This window comes from Trachemys scripta, chromosome 1 (assembly GCF_013100865.1).
Source record: "Trachemys scripta elegans isolate TJP31775 chromosome 1, CAS_Tse_1.0, whole genome shotgun sequence".
Taxonomy (NCBI): Eukaryota; Metazoa; Chordata; order Testudines; family Emydidae; genus Trachemys; species Trachemys scripta.
Window position 1 is genome coordinate 28,310,280 of NC_048298.1, and position 26,697 is coordinate 28,336,976.

Genomic DNA, 26,697 nt, shown 5'->3' on the forward strand with positions numbered 1-26,697 from the left:
CTGCTGCCTAGATTACTTGGCAAGAGACCGTTGAAGACTATGCTGATAACTTTGCATTGCCCAGTCTCCTATGATAGTTGCCAGATAGTGTGAAATTTTGCCAGGGACAATACTAATAAGCTGGTGGTCTGGGGATCACCAGGTTCCCAGGCACCAGGTGGCCTGCTGGTGGATTTTTGATTGTTTTCTTCCTACAAGGATATGAGAAAAAGGCAGAGGAAAAATATCCAAAAATTCACCCAAATACACTGTATGCCAGCTCTAAATGTTCAAAACTCATGATGAAGCCCCCTCAAAATCATGAGATTAAAAATAAGAATAATTTGGGAGGGTTTTTTTGCTTTCTGATTTTTGAGTCTGTAGGGTGCGCATGGGTCACTTTTTCAAACTTTTCTCCACAGTCATGATGTCTAGAAGCTTTTATTTTTACTTTTTTAAAGCCGAGTCTCACATAATCATGTGTCTCCAGGAGCTTTAAGTGAAACATCAAGTAGCGTGAGACTCAAGATAAAATTGCTAGAGTTGGCAACACAGCAACCTTTCACTTTTTGGTTTTTACTTGAAAAATCATAAATTGAAAATATTTTTGACCTTCTCTGCCTCCTTTTCTCCATGGCTCCCTGATACCTCTCTTTCTGTTAGGACGCTTCCAGGGCTGAAAACTGAGATTGTTGTAACTTTCATCTTGATCTTGAAATAAATTGTGTCTTCCAAAATAATGATGTTAAGTGACTATCAGGTTCCCAGCTTCTGATTTGTTATTTGACGTCCAACCCTGGTTGTAATCATAGCCATGTTTTGTTGTCCTTCTGCTCTGCCTCTACCTTCTTGTGACCAGGGAGAATTCTTACAAATTTCCATACTTTACACACTCACTGTAACAAATCAGATTGGCTTAGTGGAATTTGTCATGAGGTACAAAAATACTGAGGTAAGGGAGGCCCTGAACAATACCCTATCAGCTCTTCAAGGGTCTCCTTACTGAAAAAGAGAAGGCAGTAAGATGCAGGATGTGGCCCACAACCCTAAACCAGCAACTTTACTTTGTTAGTAAATCCAAATGTTAACTAAAATGACCAGGGCCGGCTCCAGGCACCAGCTTACCAAGCAGGTGCTTGGGGCGGCCACTTCGGAGAGGGGCGGCACATCCAGCTGTTTGGCGGCAATTTGGCGGACGGTCCCTCACTCCTGCTCGGAGCGAAGGACCTCCTGCCGAATTGTCGCCGCAGATCGCGATCGCAACTTTTTTTGTTTTGTTTTGGGTTTTTTTGTTTGGCTGCTTGGGGCGGCCAAAACCCTGAGCCGGCCCTGAAAATGACCCAATGTGTTTTCCCACATGATTACTTAGAGAGGGGCCTAATCAAGCCCTTTTTAGCTCCCCAATACCTTCTTCACTTTGGTAGGGAAACCAGTAGTATTTACTGTGTAGCCCAAACCCTTTAAACCAGTGACTGATAATGACTGATGCATCACCCCTGCAAATGATGAAGAAACACAGCTAAAAGCATAAAAAGGTGTGTGTGTGTGTGTGTGTGTGTGTGTGTGTGTGTGTGAGAGAGAGAGAGAGAGAGAGAGAGAGAGAGAGAGAGAGAGAGAGAGAGGTTCTGTAAAGTTAAAAAGGAATGTTTATAAAAAAAATGCTTAGAATTTAAGTGTTAATGCAAAATTAGTTTTGTTGATTTAGCTGGGGATTGGTCCTGGTTTGAGCAGGGGGTTGGACTAGATGATCTCCTTAGGTCCCTTCCAACCCTGATATTCTGTGATTCTATGAAAACACCCCAATGTGACAGGAGGTGCTTAGGGAAAAATACAGAGTTTTGCCCACACTAAAAAAATCTGGTGACCCCTTCTTTGAAAATTTCTAGTGACTCAATGTTTGGAGAAGGGAATTTGCCAGAGGCATGGCTCTTGTTTCAGGAATGCCTTGCTGTCCCCATGAAAATCCACTGGAATTTGGCCCAGTTATAAGACTTTGAAAAATCAGTTTGCATGCTGAGTAGAAGAGCTAAAATCTCTGAAGCTTCCATGTCACTGGGCATGCTCCAGCCCAGGGCTGAGCAAGACTTTTCTTACAATGGCTACTCTGAGTTGCAGGGGACTGTGTCGGGTCCGGGTCCAGATCCAGGCACCAGAACTGAAAAGAGGGAGTCTGTCTCTCCTGTGCTCCAAATGCCCACCATGCTAAGCCTGGGCAGCACAGAGGAGGAAGTTGTCTGAATTGAATGCAGAGGGTGAGAAAAGATGGACCTGCAAGAGTAGATTTGAACAAAGATGTTGTATGTGGGAAGACTGAGATTAGAGACTGGTGGTGGGGAGAGGGAAACTGGGACTGGGATTTGGTGTGGAAGAGAGACTGGAACTGGCTGGATAAGGAGAGTGGGACTGAAAACCAGTGGGTGAAAAAAGTGAGGGGGAGGGGACAGATCTGATGAAGATTGAAGGTGTGTGTACGGGAAATGGACTGACAGAGCAAAAAGACTCGTACAGGAACCTAAGGGAGAACTGAGATTGGATGAAAAGCCTGGGGAGGGAGATTGGGAGTGTGGAGAGGACTAGATGTTGGAGGAGACTGGGACAGGGAAGTTCACAGGAGATTAGGAGTGGCTGGGCAAGGAAACCAGGATTGGGATGAGGAGCTGGGTAGGAAAGGGACAGGATTGGAACAGAGATAGGTGGGAAAGGATGAGGCAAAGAGGGTCAAGCTTGGGAAGAACAGGTTAAAGGGTCTGTGACCACTAGAGCATACCCCTCTCCAGAGATTGGCAAGGAACCCAAGATTCCTGAATCTCACCATTCCTCTGCTGTCAGCAAATAGCTGCAAAACCCATTGGCAAAGTGTGTGTCCCCTCCCACTCCAGTGCTGGTCCCATGGAGACTGAGAACCTGGTACTGCTGTCAGTCACTCCCCTACCTCAAGTGAAAGAGGTCTATGTGGTGAAGCTAATGTTTCCACCACTGCTGATAAACCATGAGGGTGTCAATCTGATGCCATGTGGTGGAATTTTTTTTCTGTTTTCTCTTTGAAAAGCCTACGAATTTACACACACACAACTGCATTAGAATAACATTATTAAGGTTGTGAAATCAAGCACTCCAAAGTTAGGAAATGCCAGAATTAAGGGTGTCTGTACTTCCTTATTTCAGCCCCCTTGTGCATATGCATTGTGATGCAGGCATTAATTAGATGATTGCATTCAGTGGACAGGGAGGACAGTGCTCTTGTTATTTTGTTCTCTTCTCATTGTTCAGTGGGAGGCCCCATACCTTATTTATTGCACACTTTCAAACACTGCTCTGAAGACAAAATTATGAATTTCCGCTTGGGCTTTGCTGTGGTGCTCATCATCAGAGTTTCTGGCCATCAGGAAGTTTAGACTTGAAATTAGACAAAGGTTTCTAACCATCAGAGGAGTGAAGTTCTGGAACAGCCTTCCAAGGGGAACAGTGGGGGAAAAAGACATATCTGGCATCAAGACTGAGCTTGATAAGTTTATGGAGGGGATGGTATGATGGGGTAGCCTAATTTTGGCAATTAATTGTTCTTTGACTATTTGTGGCAAATATGCCCAATGGCCTGTGATGGGATGTTAGATGGGGTGGAATCTGAGTTACTACACAGAATTCTTTCCTGGGTGTCTGGCTGGTGAGTCTTGCCCACATGCTCAGGGTTTAGCTGATCGCCATATTTGGGGTCGGGAAGGAATTTTCCTCCAGGGCAGATTGGCAGAGGCCCTGGGGTTTTTTCGCCTTCCTCTGCAGCATGGGGCAAGGGTCACTTGCTGGAGGATTCTCTGCACCTTGAAGTCTTTAAACCACGATTTGAGGACTTCAATAGCTCAGACATGGATTGGGGGTTTGGTGAGATTCTGTGGCCTGCATTGTGCAGGAGGTCAGACTAGACGATCATAATGGTCCCTTCTGACCTTAAAGTCTATGATTCTATGATCAGAGTATCACAAATATCAATGAATGTGAGATGAGGGGCTATTATTATCTCCATTTTACAGATGGGGAACTGAGCCACAGATATTAAGGTCAAAAATATTCACTAATTTTGGGTGATCAATTTGAGACAACTAGACCAGATTTTTCAATGTACTTAGCATTTTATAACCTTTCAATAGTAAAAGACCATCTCCTATTAACTACAGTTGAGAACGCAGCACTTCTGCAGATTGGACCCTAGAATCTCAAGTCATGCATCTGGAGGAGCAACACAGTTAGTGACCACCTGTGAAATGTCTGATTTAAGTGCTTGCCTAGAATCGCTTAGAAACTCTTTGACAGAGACAGGTATAGAATCCAGTTCTCCAGGGCAGCATTCAACTTGCTGTAATCATGAGACCATCTTTTCTCTCCCCTGCCTTATTCACTTAATATCTACTAACTTCTGCAACAAATGAAGCAGGGGAGCTATAGACAAGTCTCCTTCACTACACAACCCTGATTCTTCTCCAGAGCAGGTCCATTTTGGGCATCTAGTTTATGATCAGGTAATTAAAGACTATCATAATGACTAACCACAAGGGGGCTAAATTAAGGTTGCACAGGCATCTTAACTCTGCCATTTCCTATTTTTATGCCTAAAACTTACACCACAATTTCACTATTTTCGATGCAGTTCTTTTTCACTTCTAAAGGGGATGCCAAATATAAGTAATTGGTTTATGGGTTCTGAGCCACATACCAAATCCTTTTGATTTCCCTCTGTAGGTAAGAAGGGCCTCAGGGAGATCCAAAGAATTTGGGAAGGGTCCACTTCTAATTTAAAAAACATTGAGATGTTTTTGGTGAACACTGAAATTCTAAGAGATCTTTTTCACAAACATCCATTTTTCCTTTACAGACCTCTTTGCATTGTGACAAGATGGTCGATATAGTACGGTGGGTCCTGTGCTTTTCTTGGGGGGGGGGGGGCTAAAATACCATCCCTTACCCCTGGTCTTGGGGCACCAGGGGCCCCACTAGCGGCCCAGGAACATTGTAAAGGAGGGAAGCGGGGGAGGAGTCTGGGTTTGCTCCTCACTCTGAGTCCCAGCCCTCTCTCAACCCCTGCAGGTTCTTACCCTCTTCCCCCTTGGGTGGGGTACCGTCAGTCCTTAAACGCTGGGGGAGGGAATGTCCCTCCCCTGCTGGGGCAGAGTTTCCCTTACTGCGGTTTTCTATTCCTCCAAGTCTCACAGCACACCTCCAAGCTCCAATCCTCTCTCCTTCCTCCTTTTCCCTGACTGCCTGAAGCAGGAGGTTTTATTAGGTTTCTAACAGGGCCTTAATTGATTACAGGTGCTCCAATTAACCTGTAGCAACCCTCCCTAGTCTACAGGGAACCACGCCTTAATTAACCTAGGGTTTATATACTTCCCTTCTACCACTTCCCACTGCTCCCTGGCCCTCCTGTATCACAGTATGTACACCTCTACCTCGATATAACACTGTCCTTGGGAGCCAAAAAAATCTTACTGCGTTATAGGTGAAACCGCATTATATTGAACTTGCTTTGAACTGCCGGAGTGCGCAGCCCCGCCCTCCCAGAGCACTGCTTTACCGTCTTCTATCCAAATTCATGTTATATCGGGTCATGTTATATCGGGGTAGAGGTATATTTTTAAATCCCACCTCTCCTCTCTCTCTCTCTCCCAGATTTTTCATGCTTGTAGCTGTGTTTCTTGATCATTTTTGGGGTGGCAATATTTATCAGTCATTGGTTTAGGGGTTCCAGGCCAAACACCGAAATCTCTGTAGCTAAGATGAGCCTTCAGTTGGTGGTTAGAGCAGGAGGGGGTAGGTCAGACCGTGGAAGGGCAAGTATTTAGGTCATAACATCATATGTGGTACATTTTTATTTCCTGTGATGTCATAGCCAGTGACCTTACTTCCGATGACACCATCATCCTTTTCTCTCCATCAATCTCTCACTTCATCCATCAGTCTCATTTTAACATAAGTTAGGGGCAGGATATTACAGTCCATTACTATGGATATTTTAATTCATTTCAAGCTTATATATTGATATTATTTTAACTGACATAAATTTACTTATCTGAGACGATCGCGCTAAATAAGTTCAGCCAATTCTATTTTACAGAGGTCACATTTGCATGAAGATCTAAAGTCGTATAGGATTCTTTCATTTCATCAATTAAGAAGAGTGTTTCCTCAGAAACATTAAATATTTCTTCTCTCTGTCTGGACTTTTTCTCATAGAAGAAGATTAGTATTGCCCTTACTAATGATATCTGGCTCTGAAACACCTTGACATGAACACTTACAAACTTGTTTGCCTGAAATGAGACCGTGCTGTTAATAGACAGATGCAACCCCCCCCCCCTCGGCTCCCCAAAAAAACCCACCCAGGGACATCTCCTCTTCCCTATTTAATATTGTACATCTTGTCTGAAAAGTATTCTAGTAAATTGCTGGCTGGTACTGTTCAAGAGCACCTTTTATTTTGCTGGCATGAGAGACACAGATGGCAAAATACTGAAAACAGTTAAAGCCAGGTGGTTTTAAATAATATAAGAATCACACTCAATATCTTTTTAAAAGCATCTGTTTTACAGATGCTCAGTCAATTTGTTTCTTTAGATTTTCTTAGGATTACAAAGCTTCTGTAATACTGAGATTAATGATGCATTTTATTTATTCAGTCACTTTATTGGGTTTTTTTGCCGAAAGCTATGAATTTTATGAAAGAAAAGTCTTTAATTTTGTTTCTATCTAATCAGATGTGCAATTGCCCTGGCACAGATTTGTGGTAAACCTTCTATCTTCAGCATAAAGCAGAATGATAATTTGGATGTCATATTTGTGACTCTAGGTCAAAAACATGAAAAATTACAAACACATTTACTGAATTTAGCTGATGAAACATTTAAAGGTATCTAGGGAAGTAAGACTTGAGCTCTAGTTATCCTTCTATTTTAGTGTCCTCTCATTAATTCTGTAAATTTTGTTTTCTCCTATGCTGGACCATGACTCTTCTTCTTGTAATGATGAAGAGGTAGTTAGTTGATGACAAGAAGTGGGGTGTCAATAAAAAACGTATTATTTTTAAAGTTGTGGAAAGTGGCTCTTCCCTAGACAAGTTTGACCAGCTTTTAATAAGAGATTCTCTTTGAACTTGTTTCATAATTCAGTTGTTGAAACTACTTACAAATATCCAGCATCCTTGAATCAGAACTGTTTATATCAGTGTATTGAAATCTTTCTTACTTTGTTAGTTAAAAGCCCTTAATTTCACAAGAGATTTCCACAGTTCATGTTAATTGTTAATCAAGAGCAACATATTGAGGAGAAATGTTGAGGTAAATCTAGAAATAAACCCATGAGGCTTAGATCTTTGAGGATGTCAGAACTGATTTGTTTAGCTTTTCTTGTATTATTCCTTTGACTGAATCCATTTTGATTCTTATGCCTATCTTAATTTTTTATTAGGTGCTGTATGTAGCTATACCATATATAATGTATATGTGTAAAATATAATTAGGATCAGAACATATTCACTACGGGCACAAACTCATTCTGTTAACAAATGGAATCAAGTATTATACACTCTTTTTGTTTGTTTTCATGTTATAGCTTTCTTTGACACATTGTTTTTAGAACACTTAAACTTTAAAATTAAACTTGTCAGGGAAAGAAACATTTTCTATTTGGAAACGTATTTCTGTTCTCCTTGTGGAGCACAAAGTTACTTTAACTATATCATTTGCTCCTCTTTTACCATCTCCACGTATGGAGGCTGCCAGAAACGTGTGGGAAAGATTTTGTCAATTAACTTGTGCTCTGTCTGCTGGCCCTTCTGCTGGAGAGCAGAAACCCAGCGAGTTCCTAAATGCATCCTCACCTGCAATCACTATACAAATGAAGTCAGTGGGAGTTGGAGATGTATTTTGATTGCAAAATCCGAATACGAACAGTGGCAGAGCATACTCATTTAGTTTCATGGTCTGTGTTAATATCAGCGGAAGTTCTGAATCTAAATTTGCATATGCCTTTTTATTAAATGAACCTCTTGTAATCAACAGGATTTAGTGGATTATAACTGGATTTTTTTTAAATAGTTGCATTTTGGGCCTAAGCCCCCTGAAAGTCTCCTATTTAGTAGAATGCATAAAATGGGAAACTAGACCAAGTATGAACAAAATATTCTGAATTTGGTGAAAATGAGGGGAAAATGTGTAATTCCTGAAAGTATTGAACTGGTGGGTTAATAACACATTTTGTACTTTTCTATTTTTAAAGCTGGACCTGTGATCTGCAGAATGCTGACATACCCTCCAACTCGAAGAGCTTTAATTGTGGGTTGTGGTCTACAGATGTTCCAACAACTGTCAGGCATTAACACCGTCATGTAAGTATCAGTTCCTCCTTTTGATAAAATATTGGAAAAACATTTCATGAGGTTTTTCAACATTTGGCTTTTAGACTGAATATCAATGGGGTTCTGAATCATTAAATTGAATACAATATAGGTATGGAACATTACAAGTATACCATATTTTGAATATCAATAATTTAATGATGGTGAGCTATTATTTAAAATTAGATTTTGATTTCCTTGCATCATGGTTATGGTCAGAAAGATGTTGGTGTAAAACATTCTTCTCAGATTTGCTGTATGCCATATCCAGAGTCTCATATACTTTACTGGATTTTATTATTGTGCACTTTATTCTCTATTGCAGACCCCATACTTCTCTGGTTGAGTGGGCTGGACTCTACTCCAGCCTAAGCATGAACAATTGTTAACAATGTTCTATTTGCAGAATCTTTACTTTATTTACACCTCAAAGACATCTATGTGTAATATTAGCACAAACAAAAACTTCATTTGGTTGGACTGGGCAAGTTGCATCAGGACACACCCCATCAATTCAAATCTTTGGGAGCATGAAAATAAGTTAAGGGGAAAGTTTCCAGTATTCCTTGCCACCTTCGCATCATCTATACACCTACAGTTCTGGAGATAAGACACTCCAGCACTCACTAATGCTTTCATTTCCTTCTCCAACACATAGTGAAAAACAATATGCACTGTAACATATACACCCATGCATGATACTCTCACTGTGATGAAAAATCTGAAGAGCAACCTCATGCTCTTTTGCATCAACAGATTGTCACAAATGATTATCATGGTCCATTTCTGCCTTAATAGTACTGCAGTTGCTTTTAAGGTTCAACTTCTGGCACAACCGTAAGCTTCGAAAATGAGTAACTCACTATTTGTGTAGGTGGAAAACTGTCTGTCATCACCTCAGAATACGGTAAGAGAGAGAGGGTTTGGCTGACTCACTGTCCCAGAAGCCAGCAGTTCTTCATGATGCTGTATAATTTAGATGAAATAGACTCATTTGAGGGGTCAGTTTATACTCTTGCGGCCTTGAAACCTTTGCTTTGAGCAGTCAGGTTAAATGAAATAGACTGAGCTCACACACCCAAGGTTTGAGCATTGTCTACAGTGTGGATTCATGAAGGCAGTCATCTGGAAGACCCACAATTACAATGAGAGTGGCAGTTTGTTCTCCTGTAGAAGGGAAAATAAAACTGTGGAGTGTATCCTCTTCTTAATATGTGTAACTCATTAGTGTTTTAAGTTCTGTCTGCACATCTTGCTAAGAACATGCTCCTATGATCTGACCTACAGAAAGAAGGGTGATTATAATCAAAGAAATACAGAGGCCGGAATAGGGAGGGAGGGTGTAACTGGACTGGGTAATGGATATGACAGCATATTAGAAATATAAAGGCGAGAAGTGTGAATGTTAATGTGTGAATTGTCTACACCATTTTGTTTATGAAGGGGACTGTGGTGTGTTCAATCCATTTCTAGTTTATGAAGCATATGCTTTGATTTTTTTTTAAACTGCAGTATGACTTCCAAGATTCTGGTAAGAAGGAGCAAAAGGGCATATAAAATATATTAGTGAATAATAATACTTTACAATGTTCACATGAATACAGTGTCAGGATATAATGTTAAATGGTTAAACTTTTGATTTTGATGTTTGCAACAGATCCAAATCTTCATTAAGCAGAAATATATTGAAATGGCATAAGATCTATAGTAGCTTACTTTGCTTATCCTAAATTGCAGATACATCTTAACGTGCAATAGCTTTTACAAACAGCTTGTAATTGACCTAATTTGATAGAGTGTGGGTGGAAGAAATTACTACTATACAATATAGCTGGACTTCATAGACTTTGCATAGAAAGATGCCTTTAATAAACACATTAAAAAGTGCTGATAAAAGAATAGTTTATAATCATTTACAGTATCCAGTATTTTCTTAAAAAAACAGTATAGTTGAATTCCCTTTTCATATCACAAATTTTGCAAGCTAAGTGAACATTTTCCCATGAAAGCAGTTTCTTTATACAGGACAGTGGCCATCTGTTGATGGTTTGGTTTCACAATAAATTGGGGATTTTAAAAAATAGTTACAACTGTCAGTCTGTGCAGTAGCTATCTATGTAACTGCATGGTCTTGTTTTCATTGTTCTCATTCTCCTTCTAGCCTTTTTATTTGCTGTTCTCACTCTTCGTGTTTGATCTCAAATTAGATTGTATGCTCGACCTCAAATTAGATTGTATGCTCATTGGGGCAAGGATTGTCTCTCACCATAAGTTCATACAGCACTAACACAATGAGGCCTTTATTCCTGATTGGGACTGTCAGGACTGGCTCTGGCTTTTTGGCCACCCCAAGCCAAAAAAACCCCCAAAAACGGGGCGGCTGGGGGGGAGGGGGAAGGAGCGGGCAGAAGAGATAGAGAAGGGGGTGGCCAGGGCTACAGCAGGGGCGCTGCCACACAGCCCCTCCCGCTGCGCCACCTCCTGCTGCAAGGGCTCTGCTCCAGTCGGCAGGGAGGGAAGGAAGAGGACTGCCCTGCAGGGCGCTCTGGTTCTCCGCACCGCCGCCAGGGCGGCCGGAGCGGAACAAAAGAAAAAAAAAGCGGCCGTGCTGCCCTAGGATTGGGCAGAATGCCGCCTCGAACAATCTGCCGCCCCAAGCACCAGCTTGCTCAGCTGGTGCCTGGAGCCGGCCCTGGGGACTGTAGATGATACAACACAAACAGTTAATAATGAGAGTAAAACCTTCTTGTAAACCTACATCTATCCCACTAAGTGACTTAGCAATAGTTCCAGTTAGAAAGGAATTATAACAACAGACCTAATATTAGTTTCACAAACACCTACTCTAGACTGAATCTGCAGCTGTGGCAAGTGGCAGTCAGCTGGAGGGGCAAAGATGGTTTTATTTCTTAGTGCTCCTCAAAGTTGCCTTGGCTAGTAATGGGCCCCAGTGAGCAGGGCCAGCTCTAGGCACCAGCAAAACAAGCTGGTGCTTGGGGCAGCACATTTTTAGGGGCGGCATGGCCAGCGCCAGAATGCCGCCCCTAAAAATGTGCCCCGGCCGCCCTAGCTCACCTCCGCTGCTGCTGCCACGGCTCGCGAAACAGCTGTTTCGCACGCCGCTGCTCCCCCTCCCTCCCAGACTTGAGAGCCTGGGAGGGAGGGGGAGAAGCGGCGCCCGCCGTGGCCACTCGGAGTCTCCCCCTCCCTCCCAGGCTCTCAAACCTGGGAGGGAGGGGGAGATCCCGAGCGGCCATTTCGCGCACCGCTGCTCCCCCTCTGTCCAAGGCTTGAGAGCCTGGGTGGAGGAGGCAGGGTTGGGGATTTGGGGAAGGGGGGGAGTTGAGGCGGGGCCGGGGGTGGGGTAATTAAAGAACGGGGGGGGGGAGGTGGCCAAAATTGTTTTTGCTTTGGGCGGCAAAAATCCTCGAGCCACAACTGCCAGTGAGGCTGTTTTGTCAGATGAGGTTCACCATAGCACAACCGTACTCTGACATGTTCCCTTCCCCCAACATCCTCTATTGTGCGGGGGAGTGGGGCTGACAATTCTGGCTCACTGCTATCTGGGCTTCCCTTACCCTGCAGAGATCTCCACATAGCTTGTTAAGCTGGCTTTTCACCTTTTCAGAACTGCCAGAGCACTCTTTTACCAGTTGATTTAATGTAGCAGCATTCATGGCAGTGCATACTCTGTTCTAGTCTTCTGGCTGGAGACTTTCCACCATTTGTGAGATGACAGATTCAATATAGCTGTGTCTCCTTTTAAGAAGACAAAGCTCTAGAAGCCTTGTACTTTAAAAAAAAAAAAAGTCAGTAATTTACTGATAAATTAATGGTGATAGTAAGATGAATTCAAGATATTTTAGAGAAGGCAGAAGAAGCTGGAGGAATAGTATAATACCCACTCTCACTTATATCTGTGTTCGCACACTGTACTGAAAAGGATACTTCTGCGTCTGGAAAAGAAACAAAAGTTTTGAATCAGAAAGAGCTGGTGACTAGGAAGCAGGAAAAAAATGGCCAGGCTCGTTAGACCTTCTGAAAACTTTCAAAACAGTTCTTGTGGAGTTGTTGAGCATTCCAGGACTAATGGACAATAGGAGAACTCTGAAAAACACATATTTAAAAAACTAAAAAGAAACAAATACAAACAACAAGTATTGTAGTGGTTTGGTGCTGAAAGGTTTAGGACTCTGCTATATATTTTCCAATTTAAAAAAACAACTAATTTACTTGGAGAACCCAATAATAGCTACAGGAGAGAAATGGGTCACTTGCAATAGGCTTTTTTTGGTGAGGAATAGAAAGGGGGAGGGATAAATGGGCTCTTGTGAAAATTCCCAATGACTCTGTGCTTGCTAAGCAATTCTATAGTAAAATGGACTTGTTTGACAGCATATATAAAAAGAGATTCATATGACATCTACATGTATTGGATAGCAAAACTCCTGCAGCATATCCGGCTGCCCAGACAGACAAGAACTGTAAGCATAAGCAGGAAGCCACTGTGGGCATGTCTGCACTGCAGTTAAAAACTCGCAGCTGGTCCGTGCCAGCTGATTTGGGCTTGTGGAGCTCAGGCTGCAGGGCTGGTTAATTACAGTGTAGACTTCTGGGATAAGACTGCAGCTTGAACTCTGAGACTCTCCCACCTTTCAGGGTTGTAGAGCCTGGGCTCTAACCCAAGCCCAAACATCTATATAGCAATTAAATAGCCTCTTAGCCCGAGCCACCTGGCCTGGGCCAGCCTCAGGTGTCTGACTGCAGCGTAGACGTACTCTGAAACTGCGAGTGCTGGGTGCAGAACAATGTTCTCTCCATCAAGGAAATGGATCTAAAAGGGAAACAAAAAAGCGGACTGTCTAAGCAGACAAATGACTCAATCAGAGTGAAGTAAATTTTGGAATGCTGAATTTGGTCACTAGAAAAGTAAATGTCAAGGACCAAAAGTTCTTTTTAGGGGACAAGGACACCAGTACCATAGGATATATTGTTGCAGAAGAGTCCTTTTGGGACGTAGACATATTTGAACATTTTACAAACTCTAGTCCTGGAGTGCCCAGATTTCTGATGTAGTATTTTAGAGGCAGGTGATTCATCTCAATTCTCCTCTTATCCCCACAAGATACATTTTGAGAGCACCAGAACAGATAAAGCCTAAACAAAAGATTTTGTTTTACAGATGGAAATTTAAATGTAATGCTAAGAAGCCTTTTGATTTTATCTTCAATCACATTGTATTTTTCAATTTCATATTTTTTTCTAATAGCCACTTGAACAAGGAGAGCTAAAGTCCTTCTGTGTTTCCTTACCACTTTACCTTGGATTTTCATAAGCCTGTTTGATCTTTATTAGTCCAAATTAATAAACATGCCACTTGTCTTCATTTAATTTTAAGTGGTTTTGTGCCCCATCTCCCTCCCAACAAATAAATTAAATGTACCTATATACATAATACATCTGTGTCTGGATTTGGTCCATAGACATCTTCAGTCCGTAATAAGCTTGCACTGATTAAAAAAAAAAAAATACCAAGAGAACAAGAAATGAAATCACAAAAACAAGCATCAGTTTCCAGCTGGATAGAAATATGACAAGAGAATAAAAAATACAACAAGATAATAAAAAATACAACAAAGAAAGAAAAACTCAACAGAAAAAAGAAAGAAGAAAAACAGAGTCAAATAAGGCAGTTAAGAGTAAGTGATAAAAATGGAAAAGACAAAAGAGAGAAAAAGAGAAATAGGTTTTAGAAACAGAGAAGCCAAAGGAAAGTTAGAAATATTTAAAAAGAAAATGAAAAGCGAACAAATATCACACTGAGTATAAATGAAAGAAAGAGAATAGAAACTGCATGGAAGACATAGAATTGGAGATAGATGGGAATGAGGCCAGGATGCTTTTGAAGATGAATAGGTATTAGAGAAAAGTCTAACACACATCTAACAAAATAAAGAAAAGCATTTCTCAATAGGTTTAATAGTCTCTTCTGCAATGCACTCTGCTGCAATTATAGGGTCTGATCACGTGAGGTTCTGTGAGCCCTCAGCTTCTGTTAACTTAAATGGGATGTTAAAGGTGCTCATCCACTCACATGACTATACCCAAACAGAGGGAAATCAAGCTCCCTCTACTAATGAATGCATTTGCTAGTATTGTAGCTAACTTGGTAAGAGTATACAACTGACTTCCATTACAGTAGGAGGAGGAAGGGTGGAGAAACACTACTTCTAATATCCATTCATCTTCAAAAATAAAACACTGGATTGACAGTCCACAAAGTAATGGTACAGATAAACATTTATTAAAGACACTGTGGAAATTTACTGATGATCCTAATAATGTTCATACCTAATTAATAATCTTCAATAAGGAATATTTTAAAAGTAAAACAATTACAACCAACCCTCACCTATCCTCTTGAAAAGAAAAATGAACAGAATTGTTTTCTGAAAAGGCCATGTTCTCCAGTAGCTGCAGCAGTCTTAGAGGGCCTTTATCACATTTGCAACAGTTCAAGATGTAATTAGAGAATAACAGTGGGACTCCAATAGTCCATACATTTATTGACTCCAGGGCACGAGGCTTGTTTCATAATTACTATTTTTTTAAAATCACTTAGTTATGGATTGTTTTTAAAAATTTGTCCAGAGTGCATAACATAACTTCACTACAATCCACATTGCCTCCCCGAGACTAGCTTTTTGCAGCAGACCCACCAGTCAGACTGCACTCCCAGTTCCCAGTGCCTGGAATGTACCCTGTAGCAGCAGGTTGACAGGTTGTTATTGTCTTAGGCTATGTCTACTCTACCACTTATGTCAGTATAAGTTATGTCGCTCACGGGTGTGAATAAGTCATCCCCCTGAGTGACATAAGTTACACCGACGTGAAGTCAGCGGCAGAGCTTCTCCTGCCAACCTAGCTACTACCACTCAGTGGTGGTAGATTAAATAAGTCAGTGGGAGAGCTCTCTCCTGTTGGCTTAGAGCGGCTACACTTGAGAGCTTACAGCGGTTCAGCTGCATCGGTGCAGCTCCGATGCTGTAAGCTGTCTAGTGTAGCCATAGCCTGAATGGGAATCTGTCTCCTTTGCTTTAGGAAACTAGAACACAGTCTCTCTCTCAGGAAAAGCAGTGACTTTTGATCTAAAATACACACATTGAGGTTTTTGTTCCACTTGTCAATGCTTTGACAGCTTCTCCTCATCATAAGATATGGAGTTTGAATAAAGTTCACCCCACAAGAGAGTGCATTTTGTTAGCAGGTCCTGGAGGGATGACAGGAAAGAGTATGGCCGTGATGCAACCAAGATTTCAACAAGACTATTCATGTGCTCAAAGTAAAATACACCTCTACCCTGATATAACACTGTCCTCGGGAGCCAAAAAAATCTTACTGCGTTATAGGTGAAACCGCGTTATATCGAACTTGCTTTGATCCGCCGGAGTGCGCAGCCACGCCCCCCCAAACACTGCTTTACCGCGTTATATCTGAATTCGTGTTATATCGGGTCCCGTTATATCAGGGTAGAGGTGTACATACTTAAAGGTTTTGCTGAGTTGGGGCCTAAAGAGCTACAGAGAGTATGTGTAGCTTGTCTAAGTGCTGACAGAGAGGGATATAAACCCACAGATAAATGAAGAGTGTAAATACCACAGTGAGAGAAAAACTTAGTGTGGCACAGCTAAAACAGGATGAAACTAAGAAAAGGAAAACTTCAAGTTGCAGATGAGGAAAACTTCCTGACAACATAGAGTATTAGGCTGTGGGATTCAGAGAAGTGAGGGAAACATTTAAAAGCTTTCTTGTTTCTGACTCATGTTAAAAAGCTGAGGTGACTGTTCTTTGTGATTCTTCTTCCACTTCTTTCAATGTGAATGGTCCAGAGCACACAAGGAGTAAGACATTGCCCTCAAATGCACTGCAGCACCTTAACTTAAATCACATTGGATTTTACTATTAGCTTTCTGTTTGGTGTATGTTTGATGGTGGGTAGTGTCAAATTGCACATGAAAATAGCTGTCTCTGAACTAAATCAATACTTTTCTGCATCTTATGATGTGGAAGTATCAGACTGAAGGAGAGTGGTGTTTGTTGTAGACCAAGTTTTATAGAGTGAGCTGTAGATAAGTTACAGTAGAATAAACTACTTTGATTTTCCTATAAAGTAGAGGATAATACTCTCATCCTCTGAAATATGAAAGGCTGCACACCAGAGCAGTTGTAACTTCCAGCCTCCTTGAGCATCAAAAACTTTAATTTCCCATGTGGTGCTTCTGAATTGCTTTGAAGATCACATGGAATGGGTTAATTTAAATGGCACTTAATATTTATCTATAGAGTGCTGCAAATGTGCAAGGTGCTTTAAAAAGTGCAGACTAAGATGTGGTCTTCACCAGGAAGAGCTTATAACTCTCAGAGAAACAGTTTGACATATGAAGGCTCTGCCTCTCTGGAGGCCAACTTGCCTCTCTAGGAGTTACACATTCACACCTTTTAACGAAAATGAAAGGGAAGCTAATGATAAAAGTCCATGAAAAATGGAGGCATTTGTTTCTCAGGCCATCCTTTTCTAGTCACCCTAGTACCCAGTTTTGTTTCCCTTGTTTAAACACGTATCATGAAGCCTGCTGGGTAGCCTGACCTGGAATGATCTCGTTAGACTAGATTTGTGATTTTTATTACTGCCCACACATGGGAATAAAGGAGCATAAGAAGCTCTTTATATTTGAGAGGACAATGTTGGGGAAAGGAGGGCAGCCTCCATGGGGCTGCTACTCCCCATCCTGAATAGGGACCCAGAATGGGTGGAGCCTAGGCCCTGGTTTCCATCATATCCCCAGCCAGTACAGCTAAACTAATGCAAGGGGGAAATAGTCTGTGTCAGGTTTAGGAGGACTGGTGCAGATTATTCCCCCTCCCTGGAGCAAGTGGGGAGCCAGGTACCATATTGTGACTCTGGTTCATAAACTGGGCCCTGACCTGCTCTTGGGAGAACTACATGGTGCCCCTTACTCAGGGCATGTGGCAAAGCCACAACAAGTCCCATGATTAGTTCCAGCCCATTTGTTGCATTCATTATCACTTACAGCATTTGTATTTAGAATATCACATACTAGGTATGAAAAATGAAAGGCTATGGGACAATCATGTTTGCCATCTTCACATTTGCCACCTTTTATGTGCCCTTTGCGGTGTTAGAAAAGACTATATTTTTTTCATAGTTTAGAATTTTTGACTTACACAAGCATTGTAAAGTACAGCACTTTCTTAAACATTCTTTTATCTATTTACTGAAACTCAAAAGGTACAAAAGCTTACAAATATATTGAACCACATTTACAACAGCTGGTAGCTGGAGAGTTTAAGGGGATGGTTGCACTCGTCCACAATTTATTAGTTCAGATAATTGTAAAAGGGTAATTGACAGTTGTTCATTAGGACAGGGTTAAGGATACACAAGGAATAAAGGCAAAAGGAGACACATCCCAAGATGAAACCATAAAAATGCGCACAGTGTCTTAATAATATGTTAAAATGGGGATGAAAGATTAGAAAATAATAGTATTTCAAACTGTTTTAGCGAAAGATAAAGAAAAGGGACTGATACAACTTTTTTCACCCTATTGTGTTATATTTGTGTGATTAACAGAAAATTACCATCCCCAAACACATCCATTTCTTCCTCACTCATAACAATTTTACATTCAACAGCAAACACTTAGTCCAAGCTGTGGGAACAGCCCTGGGTACTAGGATGGCTCCCCAATGTGCCAAATTCTTCATGGGTCACCTTGAAGAATTTCTGGACAAATGCATCACAAAACCAGTGATATGCCTGAGATAGATCAATGATATTTTCATCCTCTGGCCAGACAATTTAAACTCCTTCAGAGATTTCCACCATAATTTCAACAATCACCACCCTATCTGGAACACTCCAGCACCAACATTAACTTCTTGGACACCACAATCAGGTTTTGCAATGGAAGCTTACGGACAACCATATACAAGAAACCCATGGATCCCCAAACCTAACTTCATAGATCCAGTAACGATAGGGTGACTAGACGTCCTGATAAAATCTCTGGTCGGGACGCAATTTGTCCCAATATCCGCCGGCAGCACTGGGGGGTTTTTTTGTTTTGTTTTTTTCTCTGTCGGCGGGCACCCCCCCCCCCATGTGTATCGATATTTTCTTTCCCTCATCTGGTCACCCTAAGTAATGACCTCAAACACGCCAAGAAATCTGATCTCTACAACCAGGCACGCAGATAGCACAGAATATGCTTTGAGGGGAAAGTCCAAGATATTCACCTTAAAACACTTAAAACCACCTTCACCAAACAAGACACTCCACCAGAGAAGTAGATTGCATCATGGAACGGGCCACCCAAATACCTGAGAAAATTTGCTTCAATACAGAAATGAAGCTCCCTCTGACCACACACCCCTAGTTCTCACACTGGCACCCATACGGGGTATCATCAAACTACTACACCCCATACTTGATGGAGACCCCATTCTGAAAGAAATCTTTCCCAACCCTCCTCTTCTGGCCTTCAAACAGCCCCCCCTCCCCAACTGCTCCAAATTCATCATCAGAGGCAAGCTCCCCACAGACCAGGACACACCAATTCAAGGCACAAATAGGTGCTGAGTGTTTACCTGCCCTTTGGGACTTTAAAAATCTCCCCCTGAGCATTTGGTATGAGAGAGTAGGTGGTTCAGTTTTTGTGCCTTGAAAAGTGTTTCTAAAAGATTTTTGAAGGATGAATCCCAAAGATAGAGAGCTAGAGAGTCATACAAGAGGTTATATAACTAGAGTAATAGGCTGAAATCAAGAAAAGGAAAATTTAGGATGAATATCAGAAAAATATTTCTAGTGCTGAGATCTAGATTGATATAATCTCTTAAGAGAAGTAGAGAATGCTCATCATTTCTAACGTTTTGAACTTGCCCATACAAACCAGAGGATATGTTATAAAGCACACTCTGTTTGTTTTTCTGGTATTCATAAAATTGAATTATTATATTTAAAATGTAAAACAAGAACATAAGCTCATATAAAATTAGCTAGTCTTATTTAAATTGAATTTCTTGCATGCAACCTCCCCATGAATTATGTGTATCTGTATTATCATACATATTTATTTTAATAAGATTATTATTTAAGATCTAATTTAAAAAACAGTAAAGATTCAGCCTTCCAAATATCCTCCAGGACGTTGATAGTGATGTTCTTTCCAGCCTAGTTTGGATTTTATCTTTTGTTAAAAAGGTAAGTGGTACAAAATGCCTAATGGAAACAAGCTCGGTGTACTCCACTTAGTTTTACTCACTATATTGCATTGTACCACTTCACTACAGATTCTCTTCCTTTCTGGAACATTTATTGTCCCGCATTTTCACAATATATGAAATGTTAATATTTGTCATTCTATTTTCAGACTATTCTGAAGTTATAAAACAGGCAAAAGTAAATTTATATTATCTCACATATTGTGGTTTGTAAGCCAATCAGTTATTATAATGGTGAGGGTTAAAAGAATTACTATAACTAAACTTTTTAAAATAGTTAATGTAACTATTGTAATGTAACCTTCCACTCTGGATTATTAAAGAACAGAACTCTACCACTGCACACACTGTGTAACATTGCATTGTACAGTGTATTATATAATGCTAGTAAAGTGTTGTGCTATAATCATAAAGCACCTTTCCACAGATTCAGAGAAATGTAGGGCTAGAAGGTACCTCGAGAGGTTGTCAAGTCCAGCCCCCATAAGATGATTTAGACTGTAAACTGAAGTTGGTTTTGTTCAACCATCCAAAAATGGAACAATGTTAAATTAAAGAAGCTGGATTTTAATATTAAGCAGCTTTTTAGGTCAGGCACCTTCCCTGGTTAAAATTCACCTAAAACTCACTACAAGTCAAATGTAGCTAATATAAATTGAACCAAGTCAGCTTCATTTTGAAATGTGAGTAAATACATTTTGACATTGTCAATTCCAGTAATCATATAAAAGTTAAAAAGTTAAAAGTGTTAATTGAGATTCATTATTTTGAAAGAATAGCCAGGTTGTTGTCTTTTTAATTTTGAACATTTTTTTCTTTTCAAAAGAAACTTCTTAGAGAATATATAATACATTTTCAGTTTCTCATGCATACCAAGATGGTTTACATCAGTAAATCAGCAGATTTATGAAATATTGAAAGCCAAATATACTGTTAATCAGAGTGAGAATGTGTACCTTTGTTTTGCATTTGTTTAACTTAAGAGATTGTACATGGTAAAATCAATATGCTTTAGACAATTTTATTAGGGCTGTGAAAGACTACGTAAAGATGGATTTTCACAATGGACAAAACTTGAAAACAGAAATTATTGATTTAAAGAAGAAAAGAAACATATGTAGCCAATATCTTTGCGGTATTCCCTTTGCTATTATTGAAGGCATTTGTATTTTAATGAAGATTTCTCCCTTACAGTCCAGCTTCTTCTCCTACTTGAGCCTATAGTGAAGTCCTAATATTGTTTGATTTCAGTCTGTTGCCTTGGTAATAAATGTAATGTCAAAAAATCGGCATTATAACTTCACTGCAGGATCAAAAAGCAGGGAGAGTATGGATTGTGTGGGAGGGAGCAAAAGGCTTTGTTGAAATATGCAGCTTGGGTAATTAGCAATTATGGTAAGACAATTATGAAAACATGTGAGCAATAACATGGCTTTGTTTTAAGTCTTGTATCATCAAAAATTTGCCAGAGTATGTCAGCCAGTTAAATGCATTGCATTAATATTTTTCATATGTAAAGCTTACTAATTAAATGAAACCAGAATAATAATATTGTTCATTAATTATTCATGAAGGATTGCTAAGGAAATGTTCCTAAATCTCTTCACATTTTTCTGATGTTTTGTCTAGATGGCTATGTCCCTATAATATGTCTCTTGCACCCTTGATTAAACATTAATAGGCATAATGCAAAGATAGTCTATATACTAACAAAATTATCTTGAGCAAGAGCCATCCTTATGTTAAATAGTGTCCTGCAGTCAAGTATCCATTATGGCTTGAAAAATTGTTATCAAATCAAGTATTTCTGACATGACCAATTTAAATGTACAATAGTTTTTCTTTCAGATACAGTACGTGGTTGGGATGTTGTTTACTTAATGTGTTTACTATGAAGTGGTAGAGACTGTGTGTAATGATATGTTGTAACCGATTCTTAGCGCCAAAAAGTTGGATGCTGTTTAATATCCAAAGTAATGGAATGACGCAAATATACAACAATTCAAAGTTGATAGTTTGAAAACTCAGGAAAAGGAATAAAAATAAATTGTGAAAGGTAACCTCGTCAGACACTGTCAGTTAGTGTAATATGAAAGATTCAGTGCAACACACCAGTGAAGCCTTTACAGAATAAAAGTTAACAAAACACAACATGAAGTAAAAGACGTGATGCCCTTTAGATTTGTTTATTCACCTTTCCCTTGACAACATGAGAACCAGTTTTGGAGATTAGATTCCTCAGGTCCTGTGAATACGGGTGAACCCACTGCAATTTAAGAAAAAATAACCTTACACAAGATGAGGTGAGGGAATGAGAAAACAAATGAAGTTGTGTAAGTTGTGAAGTTGTGACACATAAATATGCTCTGTATGTTCATGCAGTCTAGGAATGTCCAATTTAGTCAGATTATTAAAAAGTCGAAGCAACATGGTGCATTTACTTGGCTCCAATGGCTTAAAGAGAGCACAGTTCTTCCTGCTTATTTCCTATACACCTTGCATTTGTGGATAGACATCTAACATTTTCATCAGAATCCCCGACTGTCTTCCCTCTTGTAGCTCCTATGACCCTATTTTAATTTTCCATTCTCACTCACCCTCAACTTCCAGCCCTCTGTTAAACTCGCCTTTCTTTGTACTGTGGGTTTTTGTCACCTGCCTCCTTTGAATCTAGTTTACACTCCTCCTCACTAGGTGAGTCTTATATGGTTTTATAGTTCTTTTGATCTGCAGACCTCAGTGCACTTTATATAAGAAGGGAAGTATTGTCTTCACTTTACAGAGGGGTAAACTGGGGCACAAAATTGCCTGCAAGCAAGTCAGAGCTAGAGTTAGGAATAAATACCTGGTTTACTGACCTACAGGCGGGTATTTTTATCTATTGGACCACAGTGAGCTAGATCCTCATGTGTTAATCTGTTGCTTTCCCAAGGCCTCTGTCTTCACTTAAACTCAAGCTCTTAGCCTGGCTCTTGAAATGCAGTTGCTAACAAACAAATGAACAAAACAAGAAGACATCTAAAAGTCCTTTCCACTCTTATGAAACAAGGGACCTCAGCAGCAGCATATTCCCTGGTCCAGGGCGTTGTGTGCAAGGCCAGAGGTATTGTGCCTTCGAGGGTTTCTGAACTTTCTTAAATGGGGGATAGACAAGCGCTTGCTATTGGTTCTAAGAGGCTGTGCTTGTTCAGAAGTAGTGCTCTCGTGGGAAGATTCAAATGAAGGAATGATATCATGTCATCCTCTCATCTCCAAAGTCCTGAAAGCAGCTTTCTATGTTTACCTCCTTGAGGTTCCATCTGGAGTTTTGAGTTTCAGAAACTAAGCCAGACCCCCAGCCACTCATTGTCCATTTTCTTTTGGGGGAAGGTAGCCCTTTTAGTAGCCATATCTTCAGGTACATGAGTATGTGACCTGGCAGCCCTCCCCCCATCCCATTTCATAAGGACAAAATACCTGTCCTAACTTAATTCCCAAAATGCTATCGAAGTTCCATTTAAATCAGGCTATCTACCTTCCAAATGTTTGTCCTAATCCAAGGGACCTTAAAAAGAAGTTTTGGCACTCTCTATATGTATACAGTGCACATAGAGTCCATCTTGCTGGGACATCCTCCTGAAGGAAAGTAGTCTTTCTTTTTGCACACTTCTAGGGCCCTCAATGGGCCATAGCAACTTCCCGCTTTGCTATTGCCCAATGGTTATGTTCCTGCATCCTTGGAGCATGTAATTTGCATGATACTTTAGACCAAATGAAATAAATGGTTCTACCAGTAAGCAGGAGGATATGTATGGGAAGAAAGGGAGAAGTTTCAATAGAGGAACTTTGTAAGGCAGTCACTTAGTTTTGTCAACACCAGGTGTTCAATGAGCATAATAATAAAACTGGTTTTAAAATCATGAGTTAAAATAATAAATTTTAGGTACTTTTTATGTGCCATATGGTTTTTGACCAAGTAGGATTAATGTTTTCAGGCTTTTCTGCACAGCCATGAGTGCTACACACCTTTTTTAAAATGAAAGCTGAGATTCTGATATATTTGCAAGCCTCCAAGCTCTGGGGCATTAAGAAAAACATCAAATACTACAAAACGGGTCTACTTGGTGGGCTTTAAATATGCTCTTGGGGTTAGATACAATGACCTTGTTGAATGGAGACTTGTAGGTTCTTAGGGGAGTGGTGTTAATGAGTCCTTTTAGTAGTTTACTTGCTTCCCAAACCTCTAAATGCAGCTAATGTATGTAGTTTTGCGAAGTATTTAGATTTAACTGGTTGAAAAGTTCTTATATATTATCCCAGTCAGCTGCAGCTTTTGAAGTTAAATAACTGGTGGTAAAAGGGGAGAAAAGGCTATGTGGTTGACAGAGAGAAGAGATGAAAATCTGGCTTTTCAATAGTCATTTCCCTCCTGGCATTTGGAAGAGAAAACTACCATTGGTATATACTGTTGTCTCCAGAAAGGAATGAACAGATGAACTCTTCTCACTAATAATGTTACTAATATTTTTTTGCCTTTTAAAATTCTAATCTGTTTAAAAGGCTTGGTAGAAATAAATGCACCCTACATTTTCTTTACAGCTGTCTAACTAGATAGATAAAATGTGCATATCTGTCTGTCTGTCTAAACTATTTTTTTTTCATTAGTATTTTAAATATAGTGGGCCAGATTGTCATGTGCACTGCAGCACCACTTGGTGCCTGGGAGAGTGGGTGGAAGGGAAGGCAAAAATAGATTTCCACCCCCACCTATCCCTTGGGCTGCCAGGGTTCAGGTGCCAGTGCAAATTAGACTCATCTCAGGGCTCTTTTAACCTTGTCATCTTGTTAAAAAAAAACCTATGGGTCCTTATGCTGGTGAGGATTGCTGGAACAGTGTGTTCTGTCCAAGTCCCCTTCCATCCCCAACACACCCTAACTCTGAAGGAGGGGCCCATGCATCGCTACCTTAGTTATATACCACCTAGGGATTTTACTGGACTAAAAAAAATCCCCAGCTGCTAATTTAGGGCGGCTGTACATCCTATTTGCACTAGCTGACTATTTTTTTTTCCTACTCAGCTTTCCACAATTTTAGATTGTCAACAAATATTGTAATGGTGTTTTAACATTCATGACTCTCATTTGTTCTTATACTTGTCATCCATATTGTAACATGTTTTTCTGTTACGTTTGCTCAGTAGGTCACTTATTTAAAGCAAAAATACAAGGCAGGACACAGCCTGTATTTTGTCTCTGTGATGTGCCTGAGAATGGAGAGTGGCTTATTAGGGAAATAGGGCTGCTCTCTGGGGAAACACACTCTCAGTTTGAATAATTTTTTTCTCTCTCATTTTCCATGCTATATCTGATTTAACTGTAGTAAAATGACCGCCATGTTTTAGACCATGGATGGTTGGATAGTTTTCAAACATAGGACTGTATCCTGTCCAGTACTATTTGCCCGGTTGGAGCCATTAGGATTACTTGAATGAGAAAAATTAGAAAGATTTGGCCCATTATGTTTTCCAGAGGTAAGTAGTTCTAGTTTGAAAATCTAAAATAGTTTTTAACAGAAAAGAATAATTTTATTGATTCATCTAGCATGAGCATCTGGTCATGTTGTGACAGGTATATTCAGGCAAGGCAACTGTCATGCACAGAGGCAGAACCAAGGTGTTTTTGCACAGTATATGTGACTGGCTTACTGTGATTGTGCTTTGGATACACTCTCTGGAAAGATTGGCATCAGGGAATTCCATGGGTATTTTGGTCTCATTTTTTGCACATGAAACTTCCTCAATTTTCTTACTAGTTAGAAAAAAAATTAAATAACGGCCTTACCAGCAAATTCACCTTTCACTCTAAATGCCTAGATGAGTTATTTCCTTCTCAGGCATCACTGTGTGCAAAAGATTCTGTATTCTAAATGATGTCTTAAATTACATCTGTGCAACCACATTGTATTCCACTTATGCGCTCAATCACAACTTAACCAAATTAACCTTTATTTGTCCTGACTTTTTAGAGACTCTCTTCGGTGTAGAACCTCATTCTAATTTATCAGTTTCTAAATATAAGTAAACCTCTTGGGACTGAGATTTGGAATCCAGCACTGTTTACCTACTGGGAGGAGCAATATAATGCAGCAACACAAATGATCGGTTGCATTAGTGAGAGCAGACAATACTAAAGAGGTGATTAAAGATAAAGGGATTTGTATTGGGAGAGATGTGGCATATGGGGGAGCATGAGAGGAACCACAAAGCATAAAGTTAGAGAAAACGATAAAGAGTACTAAGGAGAGAGGAATACAGACGTATAGGGTCTGAGAGATAGGGCTTGAAAAATATACCAGACACCTACTGGAGTCATCGGACTAGCTAATGCTTGATAGGAAAGACAAGGCTGAGAAGCCCAAGTAGTGAGGTCTGGGGGTGACACCCTGGTGAGAAGCTGAACCCACCTGATGAGAAGCTGACTGCTGGGAAGTTTGCTTTATTAAGATAATTCAATAAATAACTATTAATTCTCTGCTCAACAGTATATTCTTAAGCTCTAGTTTTTACAGGCTTTTAAAATATAACATGTGGAAAAAATCTTGAACCAAATGTTTGAGTCATGGAAATTTAAAGACACTGTCACAGAATTTTAACTCCCCTCTCATGCCCTTTTGGGTATTCCTGGAAGCAATATTCATTCTCTTTGATTATGTTGAAGCAGAATCTACTTTTTCTTAAGGAGTGTAGATCTGTTAAATTATTCAACCAGGGTTAAAAAATGAAATCCGTAGCAGTAAGACTCCTGCAAGAAACACATTACCCTCCTTCCCCACACAAATTTATATATCGCATAGGAGTACACACTTGCATGCTGCTCTAAGCAATTATCTCTGACTTAGTGTAACAAAATAGTGCCCTTTTGCCAACCAACAGCTTCTTTCAGGCTTTCTGCTGTGAGTCTTTCTGGTATGCCTATCACAACAGTATTTAAGTGCCAGGCACAGTGCAGTCCATTCACAAACCACCATCTTTTTCTTTCTCATTCATGAACTA

At 40.2% G+C, this 26,697-nt stretch overlaps 1 protein-coding gene across 1 annotated transcript in view; it reads left to right on the plus strand.

The window, feature by feature from the left end:
* The window catches only part of SLC2A13 (solute carrier family 2 member 13), a 329,713-nt gene that overhangs the window by 167,182 nt on the left and 135,834 nt on the right, over positions 1–26,697 (plus strand). Inside the window, exon 4 of the mRNA XM_034766891.1 lies at positions 8,245–8,353. Within this exon, the coding sequence (XP_034622782.1) occupies positions 8,245–8,353 (109 nt within the window). The remainder of the gene's footprint in view (positions 1–8,244; positions 8,354–26,697) is intronic.